Raw genomic sequence first — 22,304 nt, 5'->3', positions numbered from 1 at the left:
AGGTGTCCTAGCTGTGGAGTTCTAATAATAATCTAACTCTGACCTGACCTCTATTATAACCAGAAAGGTATATATGTATGTAATGTAAAATGCATTTTAAAAACCGGATTTCTTAATATAGCCCAAATAAGTGTATTTTGGTAAATAATAAAGATAATGACAATGATTCTAAAGTATATTTTTGTGTGTTTTTACTTAGGTATGTAAAAGACAAGAGGCCAACCATCTCACCAAACTTCAACTTTCTTGGTCAGTTATTGGAACACGAAAAACTTTTAAATCTTCAACGTAAATCAACAATATCTAAACAACCATCAGCACCTAGTCAAAAGTCCAATGTTGACCAATCAAAATCTTCTGTTTCAGGATCACATGATCCTAGTGAAAGGCCTTGGACATCAAAGAGATCAAAGGTCACGGCATGTCAATCGTTACCTTTACCTCTTAGAGGTTCGGACTTATTAAAGAAACCTCTGAAAAGATCTCCAACAAAAACACTAGAGAGACCAAAAGGACTTGAATTAAAGAAAGTTACAGAAATGGGACCAATATTTTTAACTAAACCTTGTTTGAAATCTGTAAGAATGCGTGCATTGTCACCGATTAAAACTCCTGATGACCCACTATTACAAGTGGGAATCATGACGAGTAATCTAAGTGTCAACTCTCCGGAAGTAAGAAATTGTAATCCATTTGTAGAAGCGTGTAAAAAGATGGCAACAGAAGTGCCAAAAGCCAAACCATCAGGGAAAAGTCCTTCATTAAGTCGTAAAAGAGAACGTGAAGCGTCATGGACAGACACGTCGATCGAAAAAGCAGAAAAGGCACTGCAAGCAACTCAGGAAAAAGAGAACGTTGAGATTTCAAAATCATCGGCGTACTCGCAAATTACAATCGGTGTCCTTCCAAGCGCGCCATCTGATGAACAAAAAGAAGTTGGTAAGCATGAAGGAAAAGTAGGAAAACTACGTATCGGTCAGGGATCGTTAAAACTTGCCATACCAACAAATCAGGTGCAGAATAAATCAACCGCTGATACTGGATTGTCAACTCCGAGCACGACGACTGAGAGTCCTTCCAATTTATATTTTAAAAGACAACTTAGTGAACAGTCTGATACAAGTAGCGGTGTTCTGTGTACCAGCTCCTCAACCGCCTCTCTAGAATCTCAATGTGTTCTTGGTTCAGGACAATCAACTGTTTCCTCAATTGATTCTGGTTTGACCCCTTCATCAGGTGTCATGTCACCAGAAGAAGATGTATCCTGTTTACAACCTTCTCAAGAAGTTATTATTTCACGACCGCAACAAATAGAAATAAATCCATTTAGGTTTCCTCAAAAATCAAAAGATTTAAGCCCCAGTCCGCCAAGACGTCATAAAGAACCGCTATCAAGACAGCGGCATCGAGATATTACAGGAGAATCATCACGACAAAGACATCGTGATCATTTACAAAAAGTTCCAGATCTGCATCTTTCAAATTCGAAAAAAAGTTTAGAGTCTTACTCGAGTGAAAGTAGTGGTACAGACTCGCCACGACGTAGCGGTAGTTACGAGGGGCTTCTCGATTGCGATGTGGTTGATGCATGGTGCAGTCGTACACGGAACTTTACACCACTAAAAAGTGCATCGTGCGAAGAAATTAGTTCTTGTGCAAGAGAAGCAGTTGCGGAAATCGTCGTAAGAGAAAGATTTGAGCGTGTGCCAACGTACGAAAGAATCCAAAATTTTGATTGCGAAATGGACGATGATGTTGATTCTCGTTCGCTAAGCAGTCAGAGATCTTTGAGCAGTTCTTGCGAAATGATCGAAGTCTCATGAGAATTAAAGTGTGAGATTAAGTTATCATTTGTAACCATGTTAAAAGAAGTTTAATGAAAAATTGTAGAAGGTTTAATATTTGGAATTATCATGTGGGACAGAGAAATTGTTTGCTAAACATAGGTTAAAATTCGATTAAGTATGGGAGGCATTATTTGTCAAAAAATAAAACAAACTTGGAATCATTTTAACATATGTATGGTGTACTAATTTTGCCTAAATTGTCGGTTGATTGTTGTAGTTTTATCTTATCCTATTGATATCTGTTGATGTTTTGTGGTAGATTGTCCCAAGTAACTTGGATACTTCCACATATCTTATACCTTACCTTATACCATGTATACTACCTTCTGTTATTAAAACTCAATTATTACTTAATATTGTACCTCTAGGCTATTTACCGGTGCTTAAAAACTTAATTATTTGTTTTGGTGTACTTTCTCTTTATTGACTACACATATCGTAACTTACTAGAGGAAATCCCTGTAAAACAATTTGACCTTATAGAAGAAAGTGTTTTTAACTTCATAGAAAATGTATTAACTAATGTTTGGTGGATGGATGTTTACATAGAACATAGATGCTTTGAGTCAATCTTTTTTAAACTGATAAGATTACATATTTCAATCATATTTTCTACTTTCATAAAAACCACGTCTAAGATTGCTGGCCAATCATATTAACCAATCAAAATTGGTTTTAGAATTAATAATTCAATGTGTCAGTCCTTTTAATTGGTTGTTTAATTATTGGTCACAGATCCAGACCATTCATATATTTTCAGAAATATGTTTATATTCGATATAAGAATTTCATAACATCAGTATTATTGTGTTTACTGTACAATCCGTAAATTATCATATTATGATAGCGCTAGATTTCAAAGTGGTTTTCTTCTTGCTTAATGTTGGAGTATACTTTGGATTTACATTGTTTATCTCATATGATGCTCATGTGAACGATTAAATTTGGATTTCTATAGTGTGAACCAATCCTTAATTCAATACACTTTACCCACATGTTTCAGATTGAAACAGTATTGAGGATACTACTAATGTTTCATTACTCAAGAAGGAGGCACCTTTGGGTTCCCATACTCTTAACTACATTACTGTTTCATTTTTCTATGATACTCAGGTGTTAATGTATTGTGCCTTTTTTGACCAACAAGTTGTGTGACTTTCCAGCAATTAGGAAAGAAATAATAAATTAAAAAAAACATATTTTTATAAAACTACAATGTACGAGAAAAAAAAAAAATGTATTTGTGCGTTAAAATTTTAGTTAAACATTGTTTTGAAAGATAATGATTGAGTATGGATGTGAACAAGACTAAGTTGAAGATTATAAATTACATTAGCAACTCATACACTGTACACGTGCAATTCAATTTAGTTAACTGTGAGTTGTTTAAATAAATGATGAAAAGTGACTACCATGCTAGGGATCAGTAAGGGGTTGCTTTGTGCAATGAGCCTATAGAGCATTTTTTATGCTATGGCGAGCCAGTAAGAAGCAACCTAACTGAAAAATGTGGTTTATTATATGGTCATTTAATAGATTCTTTTGTGAGGATGTTTGTATATATATTTAAATCATTTCGATCCGCGATAAAACTGTATATTTTGTAATGTATTAAAGCTATATTTGTTTCTGCTTTAGTTGCAGGAAGAGAGTATCTATTGTGGGTTGAGCGATGGTTTAATTCTAGAGATTTGAGATGTCGTGTGTTGTTGTTGCCCGATATTTAGCACTGCATTCCCTAACATCACAACACCCCATTTTCTTAAACCAATATTATAAATAAACATGGAATTCCAATTTTTAAATTTCAAAACATATTCAGTCCAAACAGGCACTCCATAAGTAAGTTTCCATAAATTATATATATATATAGATTTATAATGTCTATTTGTGGTATAAAAATGCTCGGAAGCTATTGTAATAATTAACAATATGTTTTATTATAAATTGTGTTATATGGTTGTTATTGATGTAAAACAGATAGAATTTCATATTGTGTGTTTAGGTGAATATCTTGTGATGATAGTGTAATCAACAAGAGAATGTGAATCTTAATGCTATATTTGTCATTACTCTCATATGTACACATCGTTTCCAACTAGTTGTATGCAGTTATTATACAATTACAATATTTAAACAGCCATTATAATAGTACACAACTTTTTAAAATTTAATTTTTATTAGGTGGTGCTTTGTTTGGGTAATTTTGGTGTTAATGTGTTGAGTTGAGTTTACTGTAGGCATGTCTGTGCATGTTTAGCTTTAGAAAGAGCTTACGAAATGGAAGAGAGAATTGTCATTCTAATTGTCTTATTTATTGATATATGTTTATTAATTGTTATGAAATTGAAAAGATTATTGCAAAATATACCTTATTTATATTTAGGCCGGCTGTGTTGATACATTTTACCGAAAATTTTATGGAATTCTAATTATACTGCATAGTTGAAATTATACCATGTCCTACCAGAGGGCACTGCATAATATGTAAATTTAGGTTCAAAATGTGAATACAGAATATTTTCGGAATTACGTATCCATGCAAAAGATGTGTAAATTTGTGGACTGTACTTGAAGATAGATAGTTGTAAAAAAGAAAATGTTGGTCTGTCAATTTGTGACGGTAGGACGGGCAATAAAACGGGTTTAACCCAATGAAAATGATGACATGTTTCTGATTTGTTTATTATGTGATTTCAGTGTTTAATTTACAAGAATTATGACTATCTTATAGCTTAATGAATACATCGTAATGGCGCTTGCTGAAATTCTACGTCACTGTTCCTGGTGGGATAGAAATGAATGTACCATTCTACAGTAAGTTGCTGTACATATGTATTCATTTGTTTGTCCATGATATAAATAATAATGTAAAATCTAAAAAACTGTCCCCAGAAAACAAGTTTGCTGTAGTATTAACATATTGTGTACCAAAGGAAAGTGTCTCCTGATCATGAAGAATATAGGTGTGTCCAAGATAGGCCTAAAGCGTGGTTCCCACTAGCGACGCAACGCAAGGACGTAACGCAACGCAAGTGAATTGACCAATCACAAGCGATGGCTTATTCGCTTGTGATTGCTAACCGTCTTTAACTTCGCTTGTCATTGGTTAAAACGCTTGCGTTGCGTTTACGTCCTTGCGTTACGTTCTAGTGGGAACCAAGCTTTAGAGGAGGCAAAGTGTCTACTGTATTACTTGGTTTTCGCGTTTGAAAATGTACTCTCTGGGTCCTCGTAGATTTTGCAATATTACGTCATTAGTCACATGACATAACACTCTGGGAAAAAGCATGGTTGTTATAGCGGTTCTTTTGACCGTTTTGATTCCAATTGCACTATCATTATGGGCCTTTTCGATTGTTTCATTCACATACTTTGGAGATAGTAGTAAGTACCAGATGAAGAAGAAGAAAGACTTCTTTTATGTTGACATGTAGGCCTTCTAGAGCCTAGACTACTAATAATTAGCTAGGCCTCTTAATAGTCTAACTAAGTTTGTCTACATTTCCTGGTCCAGTGATCGGTTCTCCCTCCTAAATCAATTGCAGAATATTTAGGGCGAAACGACCTAGGCCTAGAAGATTAGGCCTAAGAGGCAGAAGATGAGACAGTCTTTGCCTACTGTAGTTTAGGCATTCTACCAAAAAAGAAACCGAACTAGGCCTAGGCCCTAGTTACTAAATAGTAATAGTAATACTAGCCTATCTATCCTCTCTAGCTAACTAGTAGAGGGCTAGCTAGCAGAACAGCCTACACACATACAGGCCTAGAGGCTAGGCCTATTTTAATTGAAATTTAATTGTATTCTCGTCCTCTCCTTCATCTGTATGTACCTCCATTTGTAGCACTACCATCAATCAGAATTGTTGTTTCTTTTTTCAGGTGGTTTTCAACCCATCTCTCCTTGGAAATGGCTGTTTTCAATCTTAATTCCTCTGTACATGGCAAGTGGTGGCCTGAGAAGGAAAAGTATTACTAATGGAGGGGCAGTAGTAGGTAATCAATATTATTTAATATCTTCATTAATTGTTCTTTCCATAATTGAATTTTTAATGTTTATATCTTGTCATATTGTATTTTTGTGTGGGTCTCTAATGATCAGCTTCGGCTGGATGGACCACCCTCGTAAAATATTGTTGAAATAAATAAATAAATGGATAAAATAAAACAACTCTTCTACTGACTTGAAATATGAAATGTTTTAAATGAAACAATTATAAATTCTGAATAAAGTTTCTGAAATTTAAACAAACAACCTAGTCTGAAATCTTAAAGCATTTTTTTATAGAAGAAATGAAGTGTGTTGCATAGAATTTTGTATTGGTGTATAGATAAAAAAAATGTTTATTACTTTAGTTACATTTCAATTTTAAAGATGTATTGTCCCTTTGACTAATTCCAAAAAAATAAAAAATAATAGATTTCGAAAAAAGGTGGGTCATTTTGAAGTATCATAATATTTATTAACTATCACCAAAAAGTTTTCGGAAAAAAAAAAAATTAACTGAAATACAGACGTTTTTTTGTTAAAAAAATAACTTTGACTTCCAGTCAAAGTTTTCAATCAAAACATATCCCATAATGAAACGCGCTTGTTTGGCTACTCTGTATGCATAATCATAAAACTTCCTCATGATCTGTGTGAAAATACCTTCTTAACTGTGACGAGTTGTAAACAATCCTAATTTAGCATATGCATAATGCGTACTCATGGTTTGAAATCTTTGTTTACTTTCGCTCGTGACGATTTTCCAGATGAAATGTAATCAAGCTAATTTACCTGTTAATTACGTAAACTTGTTGTTTTTGGCTCAAATTTTCGACTTAAAGTGAATAACTTTAATATTACTTTGATATGGCCACTTTAAATTTAGAATATTTTGACCTTCATTTTTTTGTGTTTCAAGGGACAATACATCTTTAAGTATTTTTATCAGACCCTGTTATTACTAAATGTATTATTTTGTTGAAGGTTTTCTAATTGGATTCATTTTGATGTTGTCGAACTACTCCTTCTTTTGTGCACTTAGTACATTCTTTATTATTGGTTCAAAAGCTACTAAATATAAAACAGAAGTCAAGAAATCCATATTTGAAGATGTTGAAGATAATACAGGTAAATTGATAATATTAATTAGATTACTTTTTTTAAAAATAGTATAGTATTTCTGTTCTATGAAATATTACATAAATAATTTACAATTCAAGAATTCAAATTGTACTAAATGGCGAATGTTGAAATAGTATGAGAAAACCAGACAAGAGAATGGAATGAAAGAAACAACGGAGCTTCAATTTATTGCATCTAAAGCTCTGTCTACACTATCAACTTGACAATCCTAGACAAAGTAAAGCTCTGTCCACACTATCAACTTGACAATCCTAGACAAAGTAAAGCTCTGTCTACACTATCAACTTGACAATCCTAGACAAAGTAAAGCTCTGTCTACACTATCAACTTGACAATCCTAGACAAAGTAAAGCTCTGTCCACACTATCAACTTGACAATCCTAGACAAAGTAAAGCTCTGTCTACACTATCAACTTGACAATCCTAGACAAAGTAAAGCTCTGTCTACACTATCAACTTGACAATCCTAGACAAAGTAAAGCTCTGTCCACACTATCAACTTGACAATCCTAGACAAAGTAAAGCTCTGTCCACACTATCAACTTGACAATCCTAGACAAAGTAAAGCTCTGTCCACACTATCAACTTGACAATCCTAGACAAAGTAAAGCTCTGTCCACACTGTCAACTTGACAATCTTAGACAAAGTAAAGCTCTGTCTACACAATCAACTTGACAATCCTAGACAAAGTAAAGCTCTGTCCACACTATCAACTTGACAATCCTAGACAAAATAAAGCTCTGTCTACACTATCAAACTTGATGTGACAAAACAAATGTCAAAAATAATGATGTCATATCACTACCGTATTTGTGTATATCACTACCATATTTGGGCACATCACACTTTTTTTTTTCAAGTGTAGACAGGGCTTATGAATTTAAAATGCATTAAAAAAATGTTATTTTCACAGAAGGAAAACGCAATTTTATACAAGTAATAGCAAATGGTGGTATTGCGGCCTATTTTGGTCTGCTGTATGCCCTCGGTGTAGGCTTTCAGGAGAAGCTTTTAGATTTTAGCAATGACTATAACGCCACATGGCTATCAATTGCAGTGATGTCTGCTATTGCATGCTGCAGTGGTGACACACTAGCCTCAGAGATTGGCAGTGTGCTAGGCCCAATTCAACCAAAGCTTATTACAACGTGGGCAAGAGTTCCTAGGGGTAAGTTTTCTAACAGCAATGCAATTTTTAGGAAATAAATACGTCCTTTACGATACTTTTTAAGTCTTTATAAACTGTTTGGATAAACTTTAACACAAATTATCTATCATGTTTTGTTACAAATTGTTTGGTGTTAATATTTTTAATTATTAACTTTTTTATTTTACAGGTACAAATGGAGCAGTGTCCCTGATTGGCCTAGCTGCCAGTTTTCTTGGTGGTTTAGCTGTAGGCCTAGCTTTCTACATTGGGTTATATCTTTCCTTGTTACTGCCCACACAGGAAGTGACTGTATACCAGTGGCCTGTCATCTTATTTGGTGCTGTTGCTGGATTGCTAGGCTCACTCATCGACTCCTTCCTTGGTGCTACTTTGCAATATTCTGGTACGTAAGTACTCCATGTAATTTAGTACTGTCAAAACACACTACAAGATCATACACTGGGTTGAAAATGGTGAGGACCAATAATATCACAGTATGTGAGAAGCAAAAAAGAACTCTCTATCCATTGTACAGTATTCAAACATGTTCCCTTACTTGTTCTAAAAATAATATTTGGTACAAAATCTTTACTAAGTGTTCATTTTGTTTTTACTTTAAAGGATTAACCTGAGAAATTTTACCAGATCTTATGTACTTCACTCTTCCTAAAATGCTTCAGCACTCACGTCTTATTTTTGCTTTATTATTTATTTAAATATTGGTGAAACTCTCAATAACTATTGGTGAATTCATAAATAAAAGGTACACACATAAACAAACACAAAATACATACAGTAGGATATATAATACTGAGCTGCACTGACGAGATCTAATAAGATCGAAACATTACTCTCTGCAGATTGATATACATTATGTTTACAGTGTTAAAACCTGACCAACACGTTAATGTCACTTATAATACTGGTCTGTGATTCTTCTCACACCGTGGTCCCTTGACGAATTACCCCTGGAGATGATCCAGGTTAAACGTCAATCAGGGGTCAAGACCGGGTCTGTAAGACTTATGCACACAAAATAACCCAATGGCGGGGATGAGTCAGTATGAAGGGTCAATTTAGAAGCATTGGTATCAGGGCATCTGGTGCATTTACTTCAAACTTAATTAAATTTTATTTCGTCATATTTATCAGTCATCATACAAAAAAAACAAAGCAAAAAGAACTGTATTGTACCATTCTTGATCGATGATAATATTCCAAAACTACTTTATGACTAACTGATGTCTTAATTTAATTCAAAAAGGACGAATAAAAATGATGACACTCTACACTGTTTTACACTGATTACATTCTAGAATACGATATTTTGTAATTCTATTTTAGACCAAGTAGTCTTAAATTGTTAAGTATCCCATCTTAAGCTAAGGACCAATTTGCATTGCTCATCTATGACCTTTTAAGTTCCAAGGTTTTTTTTAATGATTTTAATATTTTTTATCTTTTATTTTTATCAACCCCACACCCAAGTGAGTCAAATCATAGGATGTAAAAATAATCCTGTTTATAATTATAAATTTACATCTCAAGGACTTTTAGTGTAAACAACAAAAGGTATTGACATTAAACAAAACAATCATGTGCATTATTACATAGATATTAATATAGAAATACTCTTTTAAGCTTAGTCTACACTATCAAAGTTTATGTGTTAAAAAAATGTAAGGTGCTTATATATGGTAGTGCTATGATATCATCATTTCAATATATAGGCACATCACATTTTGTTGTCACATAAAGTTTCATAGTGTAGACAAGGCTTTTGATTTAAGCACAGAGGTGACTGATTTCTGTAAACAAATTTTTACAAATCCACCACTATAATAGCACCCCCTCCCCCATAATGTATATTGTTTTGTTGTTTTTATTTCATGGTACCAAAAAAAAAAAAAAAAAACTGGACCAACGCTGTGGTATCACACATGTATATTACTCATTTTTTTCTTTTTATTTTCAGGATTTTGTGATGACAAACGAATTGTTGTAGATTTCCCATCTGATTCCACAAAACATATTTCTGGTGTACCTGTGCTGGACAACAACGGAGTGAATATGTTTTCATCTTTGTTTACTGCTCTCATCATGCCGTCAATATGTCTTGCCTTTTGGCCGTCTCCCGAATGAATCAGAAAGTAAACATAATCCCCTCAGGAGTGCTGTAACTTGCTAAGTATTCTGACTAACAATACTGTCACCAAATTGGAGTTGAGTAAAGCATGGTCGTGGATTTTTGCGCGAACGGGATCAACAACCAAGTTGTGTATCTGTGAGAACGTACTTTTACCATATTTACTTAAATACATTTTTAATACAGTATTTCAGTTTTAATGACCATTCATATATTTAGTATTTACAATATTTACATAAATAAATTTAAATTTGTTAGTTTTAAAAATGATCATTCATATATTTAGTATGAATATTCATTATCAAAAACAGTATAGAGATGTTATTTATCATAGAAAAAGAAAAGAAGATATTTATTACTGTATGTCCAACATATTTCCACCCAGTAAGTAAAGATTTATAACTGCATGTTTATGGATGTGAATACATCCTTATAAGTGTTATTGTTTGTGCTATTTTCCATAACAATGTGGAAGTAAAAAGTATTAATTTTCTACTCAGAATGTATGGTAAGAAGTATTAATTTCCTACTCAGGCTGTATGGTAAGAAGTATTAAAAAATACATTGGCTGATTTATATCATGTGACTCTAATGAAAGACATTTATTTCAAGATTGACTTATACTTTTTTTTTTTTTAAGGTTTCTTGACATACAGAATGATAGAATGTGAATGAAACACTTAATTCAATTGTGTGGTACAGACTATCGTCTCTGAAAATTCGTCGAAATGAATTATGTTTAATTTTGAAGGTCAAAAAACCAAGTTTTAGAAAATGGATTATGCAGTACTAAATTGTGTAGCGCCCTCTGTTAATCAAAACTTTTCTAAACTTTTTTAAAAGACTGTTTTGCTTTGAATAGGTTGAAATAAATGAAACATATTTAAACCTAAGTTAGTGATGCTACAGAGTAAAGCATATGGTATAAATAATTGATTACAATCATGACTTGCACTTTTTAAGTTAATTGATTGTGGGGACATAATTCTATCTGGGACATAAAAACGGGGTGAACAGGCTGACCTAATCAGGCTGTGGTAAACATGGTGGGTAACGGCCGGTGCTCTTTATGTGAATGAGGACGCGTTTATAGAACGTTACACACGCAGTTTGATGACGCAAAACACGTTTACCCAAACCTGATGATATACAAAATGCAAAGTAATAACAGAAAGAGGAATTAATAAATACGTTGTTATTTGAAACTATTCAGGTTACTACACTTACATACATCATTGACGGAGTGTTTCAAGTCCTGTCAACAGATTAATACGTTATTCATATACTATTTTTGACGTATAGATCAACATTTCTGTCAGCGATTGAATTGACAATCTTAACTGGGATATAACTTGCAACTAAGAAGCTCCTACAGCAGACAACTGGGCGTCTGGCGGCTGGAATAACTAGACGAACTGAAAAATGTTTTGTGCTGTTTGTACTGGGAAACTTGTCAAAATAAATGATTCGTTCTATTTCTTAGAAATTATAAATTTGTACAATTATAGATGCTTTAAACACTACCAAAACAAATAAAAGTTGTATTTAAACATCTATATTTGAACTAATTGCGGCAAAAATAAACGTTTCGAAATAAATATTAATTATTATTGTTAATTATTATTTAATAATATTTATTAATGTTAATTATTAAAGCGTTCGCGAAACTAATCGTTCAACAAAACAGCGTCAACAATGACGTGTAGCGCACTCATGTTTTAAGTTATCCATGACGTCATCAATGACCCGTTTAATTTTACTGGAAGATGTAATTATCGTGCACATCACACGTGATGTATTCAAGTCACGAGTATGAGGCTGTTGACCACAACTTGTGGGATGTGCTCATTTGTCCTGCTTCTGTTAAAAACACACTTTAACACCTTTTAACTGCCCAATGCACTTGTGAAACTTTTCAATTATCACTGTGAGGTTTTTTAATGCGAGTGCCGATTAAGAAAATAACGGACATTGCCTCTGTTGTCCGAAGATTGAAAAGGGCGTTATATTTGGCGGCAATTTAAAAGCCCAACACATGACAGGCGCCAACCGATAGTGAAAGGCATTAAACAGCATAGGCCTACTGATAAACTGCCAACAAAATGTACTATACTATTATTATTTGTTTTATTGCATTTAGGCGTATAGGCCTTGGACTAAGTTTTGATTCTCAGTTTCATAATGAGTCACTTAAAATGGTTACGTGATAAGTGTGCGCTTTGTGTCGAAATAACCGGAATTAAAACTATTTATTATTGCGTAAAAATCGTCAGGAAAAAAAGGAGTGCCTGCATATTATATCCGAGCCATCTGATGTATTAAAGAATTGCGCCACAATTTTACCATCGTAATTCTGAATCGAACTCGTGCGGTATAAAATATAAAATCAAAATAAACATTTATTTCCTTCAAAATCAGAAAAGATAATAATCAATAATAACAACAATGAAACGTAAAATGGTTTACAAAAAGAACATGTAACATACAAATCAAAAATGTCATCAGAAAATCATTAAAAGAATGTCGATATTTCTCTATGATGTCACCGACGAAAATACATCTAAAAGTACTTTCGCATTTGTACCTTTCCTTGGCACATTTTTCCACACTCATTTTCCAAGATTCATGCCAGGTTTTGTAATTCCTGGGATTTGCAATCCCCTGGATTTCCCAGCGTCGTCGTCAGTAAGCCTGCCGCGTCACCGTGATTGAAGTGCTCATAACAGGATATTAAAAGCGGGCTTTACCCTTCTCCAGTCGTGTCTTTGATGACTCACTGCTCTGCACTACTACTGCCACAATATATACTTTAAACTAACTATAAATTTACACATACATCATTACAAATGTAGCCTTAGCCTATTTTTCAATAATTGGTTTTCTGTCTAAAGCTCTGTCTGTACACTATCAAAATTAGTTCGACAAGAAAAAGTGTCCCCAAATATGGTAGTGACATGCTCAAATATGGTAGTGATATGACATCATCATGTCTGTATATGGGCACATCAAATTTGTTTGTCACATAAAGTTTGATAGTGTAGACAGAGCTTAATACTGTATATGAAAAGAATAAGGAACAATCATGCTATCATCCGATTATTATTCGATCGTTACATTGATTGGATACATTCCGATAAAATGTTTATTTCACGACTGTAAATTCAGAATAAAATGTTTTGGATAAAGTATGTCAGAAGGCGTTATTGTCCTTTACAGCATCAAACAATATGATGCCAATAGAAACAGTCATATTTGGTCATTGACATCACACTATAGTATTAATTTTTAAATAGCATAAATAAGTGAACTCTTAGCCCAATAACGACAGCAGAGAAGGGATGAGTCAATATCATACGTGACAATAAAACATAGTGATGATATCTTAAAATACTACTGCTCAATTTACATAACCAAGGGTATACATTATATGACGTGAGCCAAAGTTCTTGGCAAAAACAAGAAGAAAATCTTGCCAAATTATTTATAAATGTATTGGCTTCTTTAAATAAGTAGGCCTCCTACGCAAGCGCGGTATTTATTTCTTATCGTAAAACTCTACACTACTGTCTGTCTGTCTACACTATCAAATTGTATGATATACAAAAAATATGATGTGCTCATATATGGACATGATGATGTCATATCTCTACCATATTTAAGCACATCACTACCATATTTGGGCACATCACACTTTTTTGTCACATAATGTTATGATAGTGTAGATAGAGCTTAAGAAGAATAATTTGGGTTTCTTCACTTAACTCCAAAAACTGTTAAATAATAATAATAATAGACACTTGAAAAATACATTGATCAAGTGTTGCCTTACTGAGGACTATTTAACACTGTGTACTGATCTATTAGACCTAGCCAGTGTCAAAACACGATGTGTGACACTGTGTACTGATCTATTAGACCTAGCCAGTGTCAAAACACGATGTGTGACACTGTGTACTGATCTATTAGACCTAGCCAGTATCAAAACACGATGTGTGACACTGTGTACTGATCTATTAGACATAGCCAGTGTCAAAACCCGATGTGTGACACTGTGTACTGATCTATTAGACCTAGCCAGTATCAAAACACGATGTGTGACACTGTGTACTGATCTATTAGACCTAGCCAGTGTCAAGACACGATGTGTGACACTGTGTACTGATGATCTATTAGACCTAGCCAGTGTCAAGACACGATGTGTGAATTCCCAGGGCTAGTGAAGATGTTCTTATTGTCTTTCACATATGACTTAAATATTGATAGAAAGATGAGTTGTCCACAAAATGTGACTCACCCGTTATTTTGCATCGAGGTGATCACTGGGGGCAGTTTGAGAACTCATCCTGGCAACATCAAGGGACGTGATATGGCATTGTTTTTTTGGGTTGTTTGTTATTCGTTTTATTCATCTGTCACCAAGTTTAGTAATAATTCAGGAAATAAAACTATGAATCAAGACCTGTTATGAACTATGTAACTTGGTTCATTCGGATACCAAACAACAGGAAGCTGAGTGTTACAGGCTTAATATTTGAACTTTTTGGGTTTATGTCAGATCAAAGCCTGGCAGCCGTTTCTTTGATTGACAATAACTTTGTTATCTATTAATTTTATTGATTAAAGTTGATCGAACTGTGATAAAGATTTCACTGGCGGCAGGGTTCAGAAAAGGTACAATGGTGAGTAGGCTATATAGACGTCGAAATATATGAGAAAAATGATTGCATATAAGTTTGTATGGTGAAGAATAAAATAGGCGTTTATGTTAGTTTACATTTATACTGTGATAGTGAATCAAATAAAATAAAAATGCTCATTCTCTCTCGTATACAAAATGCCATCCATAGTTTGCCTGTCTAGCACTCTGGTTCTATGTTATCCTATATTTTTTTGCGGCAATTGCCTTCCATACAGTAGGTTCCTCCACAACAAACAAACAAAAATAAAAATTGAAAAAAGTGAATTTTAAAAACATAAGATGGGTGTGTGTGATTCTTGTCTTTTTGGTGCAAATGACGATGGTGAACAGCCTGATGTGGTATGTATTGTATATATGTAGTATAGGCCACCATTAGCCGTTTTTAGGGAGGTAGTTAATGTAGTAGACTAGGACTAGGTCTAGCTAGGCCCTCTGTTCGAGTCCTTCTCGAGTCGTGTGTGCGGCGCGGGTGGTCACCAAGCCTGGTCTTTGTCAGCTACTGGAAGCTAGGCTAGGCCTAGCAGAAAATAGATTAGAGACATTACTTGCTGCAGTAGCAGTAGTATTAATATGTAGGTCTATCTTAGGAAGTTTTTCATCAATTGTAATTAAATATTTTTAATTCACTTTTATGTAGGAAGCACAAAGACGACAGCAAGCTGAGGCAGCAGAGAAAAGAGCAAAAGAGGTAAGAATTAGAAAGATGCATTAAACCAGGTGGAGGGAGGTATACTGAATAAACAGCCTGGATGGAACGCTAGAATAATAATAACCGTTAGCATTTCTTATTTTTCTGAAAATCTAGTCTTCAGTTCTGAATCATTTATTAATTTGAAAACATTTTTTTAGGCTGAAGGTAGAGGGTTAAAAGACCCAGAAGGTGTTAAACGAAAAAGACAAAAAATGGAAGAAGCAGAGAAAAAGGCTGCTGAAGTAGAGGCAAGTGGTCAGCAGGCAGAAGGACTGAAAGTGAGTATGCTTGCATCCCTCAGTTGGAGTAAGCGATCATTCAAAAGGTTGATTTTTTTCTTCTCTTTTGTGGTTAACCACCACCTTTATTTATTCATTCAATCTTTCATACATATTTCTTTCACAGGTTGATTATTAAAATGCTTTATAATATATATATATATTTATATATATATTTCATTTATGCAGAAAAAAAACCCCAGTACAGGTACTATTAAACCCTGTACAAGTACTAAAACAGGTACTATTAAACCCTGTACAAGTACTAAAACAGGTAATAATAATAATACCACATTTATATAGCGCCCTTTTCATGAGTAATCATGCTCAAAGGCACTTTACAATCATTATTACCCCAGTATTTGCTTTGGGATCAAACACGTATGGAAACATACTCCCATAATGCAGCCGGTAACCAGCGCAAAGTTGTGTCTAGATCTAACTGGGTACCCATCACATCCACGTCAAATAGTGATAATGGGAAATTAAGTGTTCCGAGAGCCTTTTTAATTTAAAAGTTAGCCAGAGCCTTTTTCGATAGGCTATAAATAGAAAGTTACCGAACATTTCGAGCGACGCGAGTTCTGTCTTCCGTATTTTATAGGCTGTCTAAATTTCCTTTTTAACTCGTTTATATTAAATTATATTGCTGTTTAATTGATTTCTGTGTATTAGAAATATTTATATTAAACAAAAACCACAACAGTACCAATTTTTGTTGATTATGGATTCATTTATTCGAATTCTAAGATAAACGTCTAAGCCAAGTGTAAGCGTAAACAAAGCGAGTCATACGACGAAAACAAGAAAGTGAAAACTAACTAGTTTGTTAAAATAGTTAACATTAATTTGGAATTTTTAAATGAAATTCTGAAAACGGTATAATATAGTCTTATATGTATTTTCTAAGATTTCCAAAAATAAGCTTGGTGTTATTTTTCAAACAAATTCTATAAGGAGTTGAATATAGGTCTGTTTTAAGCGAAAGCACGGTGCGCGTAGGCCTAGGGAGACGCGGCAGGGCTGGAATAATCGTTTTCTTAGGCGAAGAGAATGAGGAAAGATGCGCTTCATCATTGGCTTCTCGATTGTTATTCTTGTTAAGTGGCTGATTCGTAATCTTAAAATATGAGGACAAAGGGCTTATACATTTTGAAATAAAGTGTTGAACTTTCATTTTTCTTAAAATTATTAAGAAGTGGGTGGGGGGACTGTCTGCAAGTCAGAAAAATTGGTAAAATACTATAAAATCAATACATTCTTGTGGCTAAATAATTAATGAAATTTCACGATTCCCTTCTTTTTATTATAATAATGGAGCAATAAATGAAATACACACCATTTAACATAAAACCTTTAATATTATCACAAATTAAACAACAAGTTTTGTTCATCAAATTAACATCTTTTGTACTAGGCCTTTTTCTATTTATATTTATAATGATTATTTATTGCCGATTTGGAAATCACATTTAAACTTTATAAGAATTACCGCACAACAACCAACCTCCGCTTGAACCTTTAAATAAGTAAATTAGGAAAATATCAAGTTTTTAAAAATTAAATGTCCTTTGGCAATAAAAATCTGTAGATATCCATAAAATTACTGTATGTGTTGTTTCACATATGCCGGTAAATTAATGAGAAATTGTTGTTGATTAATGCTATTTCTATTGTATTGAAGTATGCAGACAGCTTAAGAACATCCCTCTGTGATCTGTAAAAAAAAAACAAGATTAAATTAATAATAATCATTATTTAGTTATATTTGTAATCATTTATTTTTATTTCCTTAGGCCTAGGCCTATAAATACGCGCGCCTGACAATGAACACGCGCCAACAATACACGCATCACTCCACTATAATAACAGGCTAAAGCCTAGCTCTCTTACCTGTAAACTAGGCCTAGACTATATTGATTTTTAAATAAAATAAAAGAGGCTTTGTAAAGTTTTATGATTAAAAACAACTTCCCTATCTATTATATAATGTTCTTATTATTTTAAAAAGCAACATTTTTAATCTTATGGTGTAAAAAAATGATTTTAGCTACAACCATGTGTTCCATTTTCAGCAGTAAAATAACCAAAAAGGCACATGTTTAAGCAGCCATTAAAAAAAAAAAAAAAATAACACCAACGAGATTTTTTTATTAACTACTATTGAAAAATTAAATATCCAGAAAATATAAATCCCACCTTCTCAAAAAATTAGGTTGTTTTATTACAGCCTCAACAAATTAGACGAAATTTTAACATTCGAATACCCTAAAATTGTTTAAAAAACATCGGTGTAATTCACCCTTGTTTGACACAGATATAATGGCTTTGTCGATAAAAAAACAATATCACGTGGTTCGTAGATGCTGTGTCAAAGGTTTTCATGAATTATTCATTAGTAAATAAAACCAAAAGTTCCAATTGGCCAGTTTGCAAAAACTTAATATTTATTTTTAAAAACAAAGTTGCTTCCGGGTAATTGTTCACGCTGTCTCGTGTGCAAAAACGATTCGCTGCCGATAGAGGGCTCACTACTTTTTTTCCCTGGTGAATTGAATGTGCCATTTATACACCTGGGTGGAGAGAGGCAACGTAAGTAAAGTATCTTGCCTACGGATACAAGCAATGCGGCGAGAGTTGGATTCGAACCTAGGTCTGACGATCGGTAGTCCAACGTCCAACGCACTGCGCCACACGCCCTTAGGTACTATTAAACACCGTAAAAGTATTATTTAACTCCAGTACACATACTATTAAACCCAGGTACACATACTATTTAACCCAGTACACATACTATTAAACCCAGTACACATACTATTTAACCCAGGTACACATACTATTAAACCCAGGTACACATACAGTACTATTTAACCCAGTACACATACTATTAAACCCATGTACACATACTATTTAACCCAGTACACATACTATTAAACCCAGGTACACATACTATTTAACCCAGTGCACATACTATTTAACCCAGTACACATACTATTTAACCCAGGTACACATACTATTAAACCCAGGTACACATACAGTACTATTTAACCCAGTACACATACTATTAAACCCATGTACACATACTATTAAACCCAGGTACACATACAGTACTATTTAACCCAGGTACACATACTATTTAACCCAGGTACACATACTATTTAACCCAAGTACACATACTATTAAACCCAGTACACATACTATTAAACCCAGGTACACATACTATTAAACCCAGGTACACATACTATTTAACCCAAGTACACATACTATTAAACCCAGGTACACATACTATTAAACCCAGGTACACATACTATTTAACCCAGTACACATACTATTAAACCCAGGTACACATACTATTAAACCCAGGTACACATACTATTTAACCCAGGTACACATACTATTAAACCCAGGTACACATACTATTAAACCCAGGTACACATACTATTTAACCCAGTACACATACTATTTAACCCAGGTACACATACTATTAAACCCAGGTACACATACTATTAAACCCAGGTACACATACTATTTAACCCAGGTGCACATACTATTAAACCCAGGTACACATACTATTTAACCCAGTACACATACTATTTAACCCAGTACACATACTATTAAACCCAGGTACACATACTATTAAACCCAGGTACACATACTATTAAACCCAGGTACACATACTATTAAACCCAGGTACACATACTATTTAACCCAGGTACACATACTATTTAACCCAGGTACACATACTATTTAACCCAGTGCACATACTATTTAACCCAGGTACACATACTATTAAACCCAGGTACACATACTATTAAACCCAGGTACACATACTATTTAACCCAGCTACACATACTATTAAACCCAGGTACACATACTATTAAACCCAGGTACACATACTATTTAACCCAGGTACACATACTATTAAACCCAGGTACACATACTATTTAACCCAGGTACACATACTATTAAACCCAGGTACACATACTATTTAACCCAGGTACACATACTATTAAACCCAGGTACACATACTATTTAACCCAGGTACACATACTATTTAACCCAGTACACTACTATTTAACAATAAATGCTGTGCAAGCAGGGCATTCATTCATTCAAACAACAACAAACCTAGTACAGTAGTACACATTAAATCCATTACACAGATTATCAACATTTTATTTTTCAGTGGCAAGTATCTAGTTGATGTGTGAGATATTGAAATCTTCCCTGGAACAGTGCTTTTACTGAATGCCATCAATCATTAATGTAATTAACATTTATGGTTAAATATACGATTATGTATTACATTTTTATATTCAATGTATGTTTTTAAAATATGTATTTAATTGAGGAAAGAATTTGAGATGTATATTATAGATCATGGAATAATTATTAATATGAATAATATTTATTAATTATAAATGTATTTGTCTTCAAAAAGTCAGACCTCCCAACTTGAAAAAATGAATATCTGGAGGTTTAATGAATTCCTTTCCAAACTATAGAGGGTGCTATAACAGTTTAAAAAATACTTTTATGGTGAAAGTTGGGAGAATTTGAATTTGATTGTTAACCTGTTATCATTTCTACTAATTTATTTAATTCAATTAAGTTGTAAATTATGTATATTATTTAGTATTTTATCTGTTTGTATGTTGTAGATAGTTATGAATGATATCTTGTAAAATAAGGTTTAAAAACACATTGTTGATGTTTGTTTAATTTGTATAGAATTTGATATTTTAATATCATTACTGGTTTGTTGTATTACATGATAGCAATATTATCGCATAATAATTGAATTTTAAATAGTGGATATTTTGATCATTTTTGTAAATATCCCTGTACAGTTTTCAAAAAATGACCAAAATATCCACTTCTTCAAATTCGATAATTAAGCAATAATATTACTATATATATGCATATATTACGTTATCATCATCTTATAGAGTGTTTGTAATCACTTATGTCGAAAAAGAAAAAGGTCAAAATTTGGTCAATTTTTTCAAAAAATTGCCAAAATATCCACTTATTCAAATTTGATAATTATGCGGTAATACTGCTATATATGAGCATGTATTGCGTTATCATAATCTTATAGAGTGTTTGTACCCAGTTATGTCGAAAAAGAAAAAGGTCGAAATTTGGTCATTTTCCGAAAAAATCCCTATACTATAGTTCAGGGATTTTTCCCCCAAAATTGCCAAAATATCCACTTTTTAAAATTCAATTATCATGTGATAATATTGCAATATATGCGCATATATTGCGTTATCATCATCTTATAGAGTGTTTGTACCCAGTTATGTCGAAAAAAGAAAAGGTCGAAATTTGGCAATTTTTGGAAAAAATCCCTGTACTATAGTTCAGGGATTTTTTCAAAAAATGGCCAAAATATCAACTTTTCAAATTCATTTAGTATGCGATAATATTGCTATATATGCGCATGTATATTTAATCAAAATGACGATGACCACAAATTCGACGACGCTGACGAAGGCCACTGTAATAATATGTTGTGGTAGATGTAGTTATTTCTTTCAGAAGACGTTCTCTACATTTATTTGTGAGTCTACTTTTTATAACTATTTTAAACGATTTAAAATTCTAATGCAGTTTGCTTATTTCTCGTGGTGTTCATGCAAGCCTATTTTTTAGACAAATTACAGAGATTTTGTTTATGCGCCAACTAAGAAGTTATAGAAGTTTATTATTGCGCCCTCTGTCGTCTCTATGTGCGAGTACCAGTAACAACTACACGAACTTGTTCAATTAAAACTAGAATAATATTTTATTGACGTTAAATTCCCCGAAAACTGTATCGTATGATGTCATTTCATTTTTATGCCACTGTTAATTAAGCCAAACTGTATCGTATGATGTCATTTCATTTTTATGCCACTGTTAATTAAGCCAAACTGTATCGTATGATGTCATTTCATTTTTTATGCCACTGTTAAGCCAAACTGTACTATATCAGGTAATTTAATGTTGTATTGCATTGTTCATTAAGCCAAACTGTATCAGAAGGTTCAAACACAGTGACATTGTTGAATATGTTTTGTAGAGGCAATTTGCATGTATTAGCAGGTGTAACGAACGGCATGCAAACCTTTTTTTCTTTGTCTCTCTCTCTCTCAACGACCGACCGTCGAACAAGCAGGACGTATTTGTTTTACTTACCGTTGTTTGTTAACTCAAGAAACTTTGCGTATCCTGTACATTTACAGAAGAAACAATATTATCAGAATATATTATGTGTATAAATTACGGAGCCAAGTATAAGAAGCTACTAATGATATTTGGACCCAATGCGCATGCTCTCACAACACAGTATAGTGGGTAAGTTGGATCTCACTAA

The 22,304-nt window shown here is 33.3% G+C and overlaps 3 protein-coding genes across 6 annotated transcripts in view; all 3 read left to right on the top strand.

Moving 5' to 3' along the window:
• The window catches only part of LOC140041103 (uncharacterized), a 43,704-nt gene extending 39,193 nt beyond the window's left edge, over positions 1-4,511 (top strand). For both annotated transcript variants that reach the window (XM_072087495.1, XM_072087496.1), the window contains one exon: positions 200-4,511. In XM_072087495.1, the coding sequence (XP_071943596.1) occupies positions 200-1,823 (1,624 nt within the window). In that variant the 3' untranslated portion in view covers positions 1,824-4,511. The remainder of the gene's footprint in view (positions 1-199) is intronic.
• A 618-nt stretch (positions 4,512-5,129) lies between these two features.
• LOC140039925 (transmembrane protein 19-like) lies at positions 5,130-11,716 on the top strand. Of its 3 annotated transcripts, none has more exons than XM_072085517.1 (6): positions 5,130-5,234; positions 5,730-5,843; positions 6,820-6,963; positions 7,893-8,147; positions 8,317-8,532; positions 10,105-11,716. In XM_072085517.1, exons 1-6 carry the CDS (start codon positions 5,138-5,140, stop codon positions 10,269-10,271), a joined length of 993 nt encoding a protein of 330 aa, XP_071941618.1. In that variant the 5' UTR covers positions 5,130-5,137; the 3' UTR covers positions 10,272-11,716. The 3 variants fall into 3 exon arrangements, with proteins under 3 accessions (XP_071941618.1, XP_071941620.1, XP_071941619.1); XM_072085519.1 differs by having other exon boundaries at positions 8,317-8,536; positions 10,105-10,245; XM_072085518.1 differs by lacking the exon at positions 5,730-5,843.
• A 3,453-nt stretch (positions 11,717-15,169) lies between these two features.
• LOC140039924 (uncharacterized) lies at positions 15,170-20,616 on the top strand. Its single transcript, XM_072085516.1, has 4 exons — positions 15,170-15,313; positions 15,612-15,662; positions 15,824-15,943; positions 20,130-20,616. Exons 1-4 carry the CDS (start codon positions 15,254-15,256, stop codon positions 20,145-20,147), a joined length of 249 nt encoding a protein of 82 aa, XP_071941617.1. The 5' UTR covers positions 15,170-15,253; the 3' UTR covers positions 20,148-20,616.
• Positions 20,617-22,304: the final 1,688 nt, after the last annotated feature.

The sequence above is a fragment of the Antedon mediterranea genome, chromosome 2 (genome assembly GCF_964355755.1).
Source record: "Antedon mediterranea chromosome 2, ecAntMedi1.1, whole genome shotgun sequence".
In the NCBI taxonomy this organism is placed as follows: domain Eukaryota; kingdom Metazoa; phylum Echinodermata; class Crinoidea; order Comatulida; family Antedonidae; genus Antedon; species Antedon mediterranea.
This window is presented reverse-complemented; position numbering and strand designations above follow the sequence as displayed.

Coding starts and splice junctions, on each gene's coding strand:
- LOC140039925 (XM_072085517.1), top strand. CDS start 5,138: ATGGTTGTTATAGCGGTTCTTTTGACCGTTTTGATTCCAATTGCACTA. Junction 6,964..7,892: donor AGATGTTGAAGATAATACAG/GTAAATTGATAA, acceptor TTATTTTCACAG/AAGGAAAACGCAATTTTATA. Junction 8,533..10,104: donor TGCTACTTTGCAATATTCTG/GTACGTAAGTAC, acceptor TTTTATTTTCAG/GATTTTGTGATGACAAACGA.
- LOC140039924 (XM_072085516.1), top strand. CDS start 15,254: ATGGGTGTGTGTGATTCTTGTCTTTTTGGTGCAAATGACGATGGTGAA. Junction 15,314..15,611: donor ATGGTGAACAGCCTGATGTG/GTATGTATTGTA, acceptor ACTTTTATGTAG/GAAGCACAAAGACGACAGCA. Junction 15,663..15,823: donor CAGAGAAAAGAGCAAAAGAG/GTAAGAATTAGA, acceptor ACATTTTTTTAG/GCTGAAGGTAGAGGGTTAAA.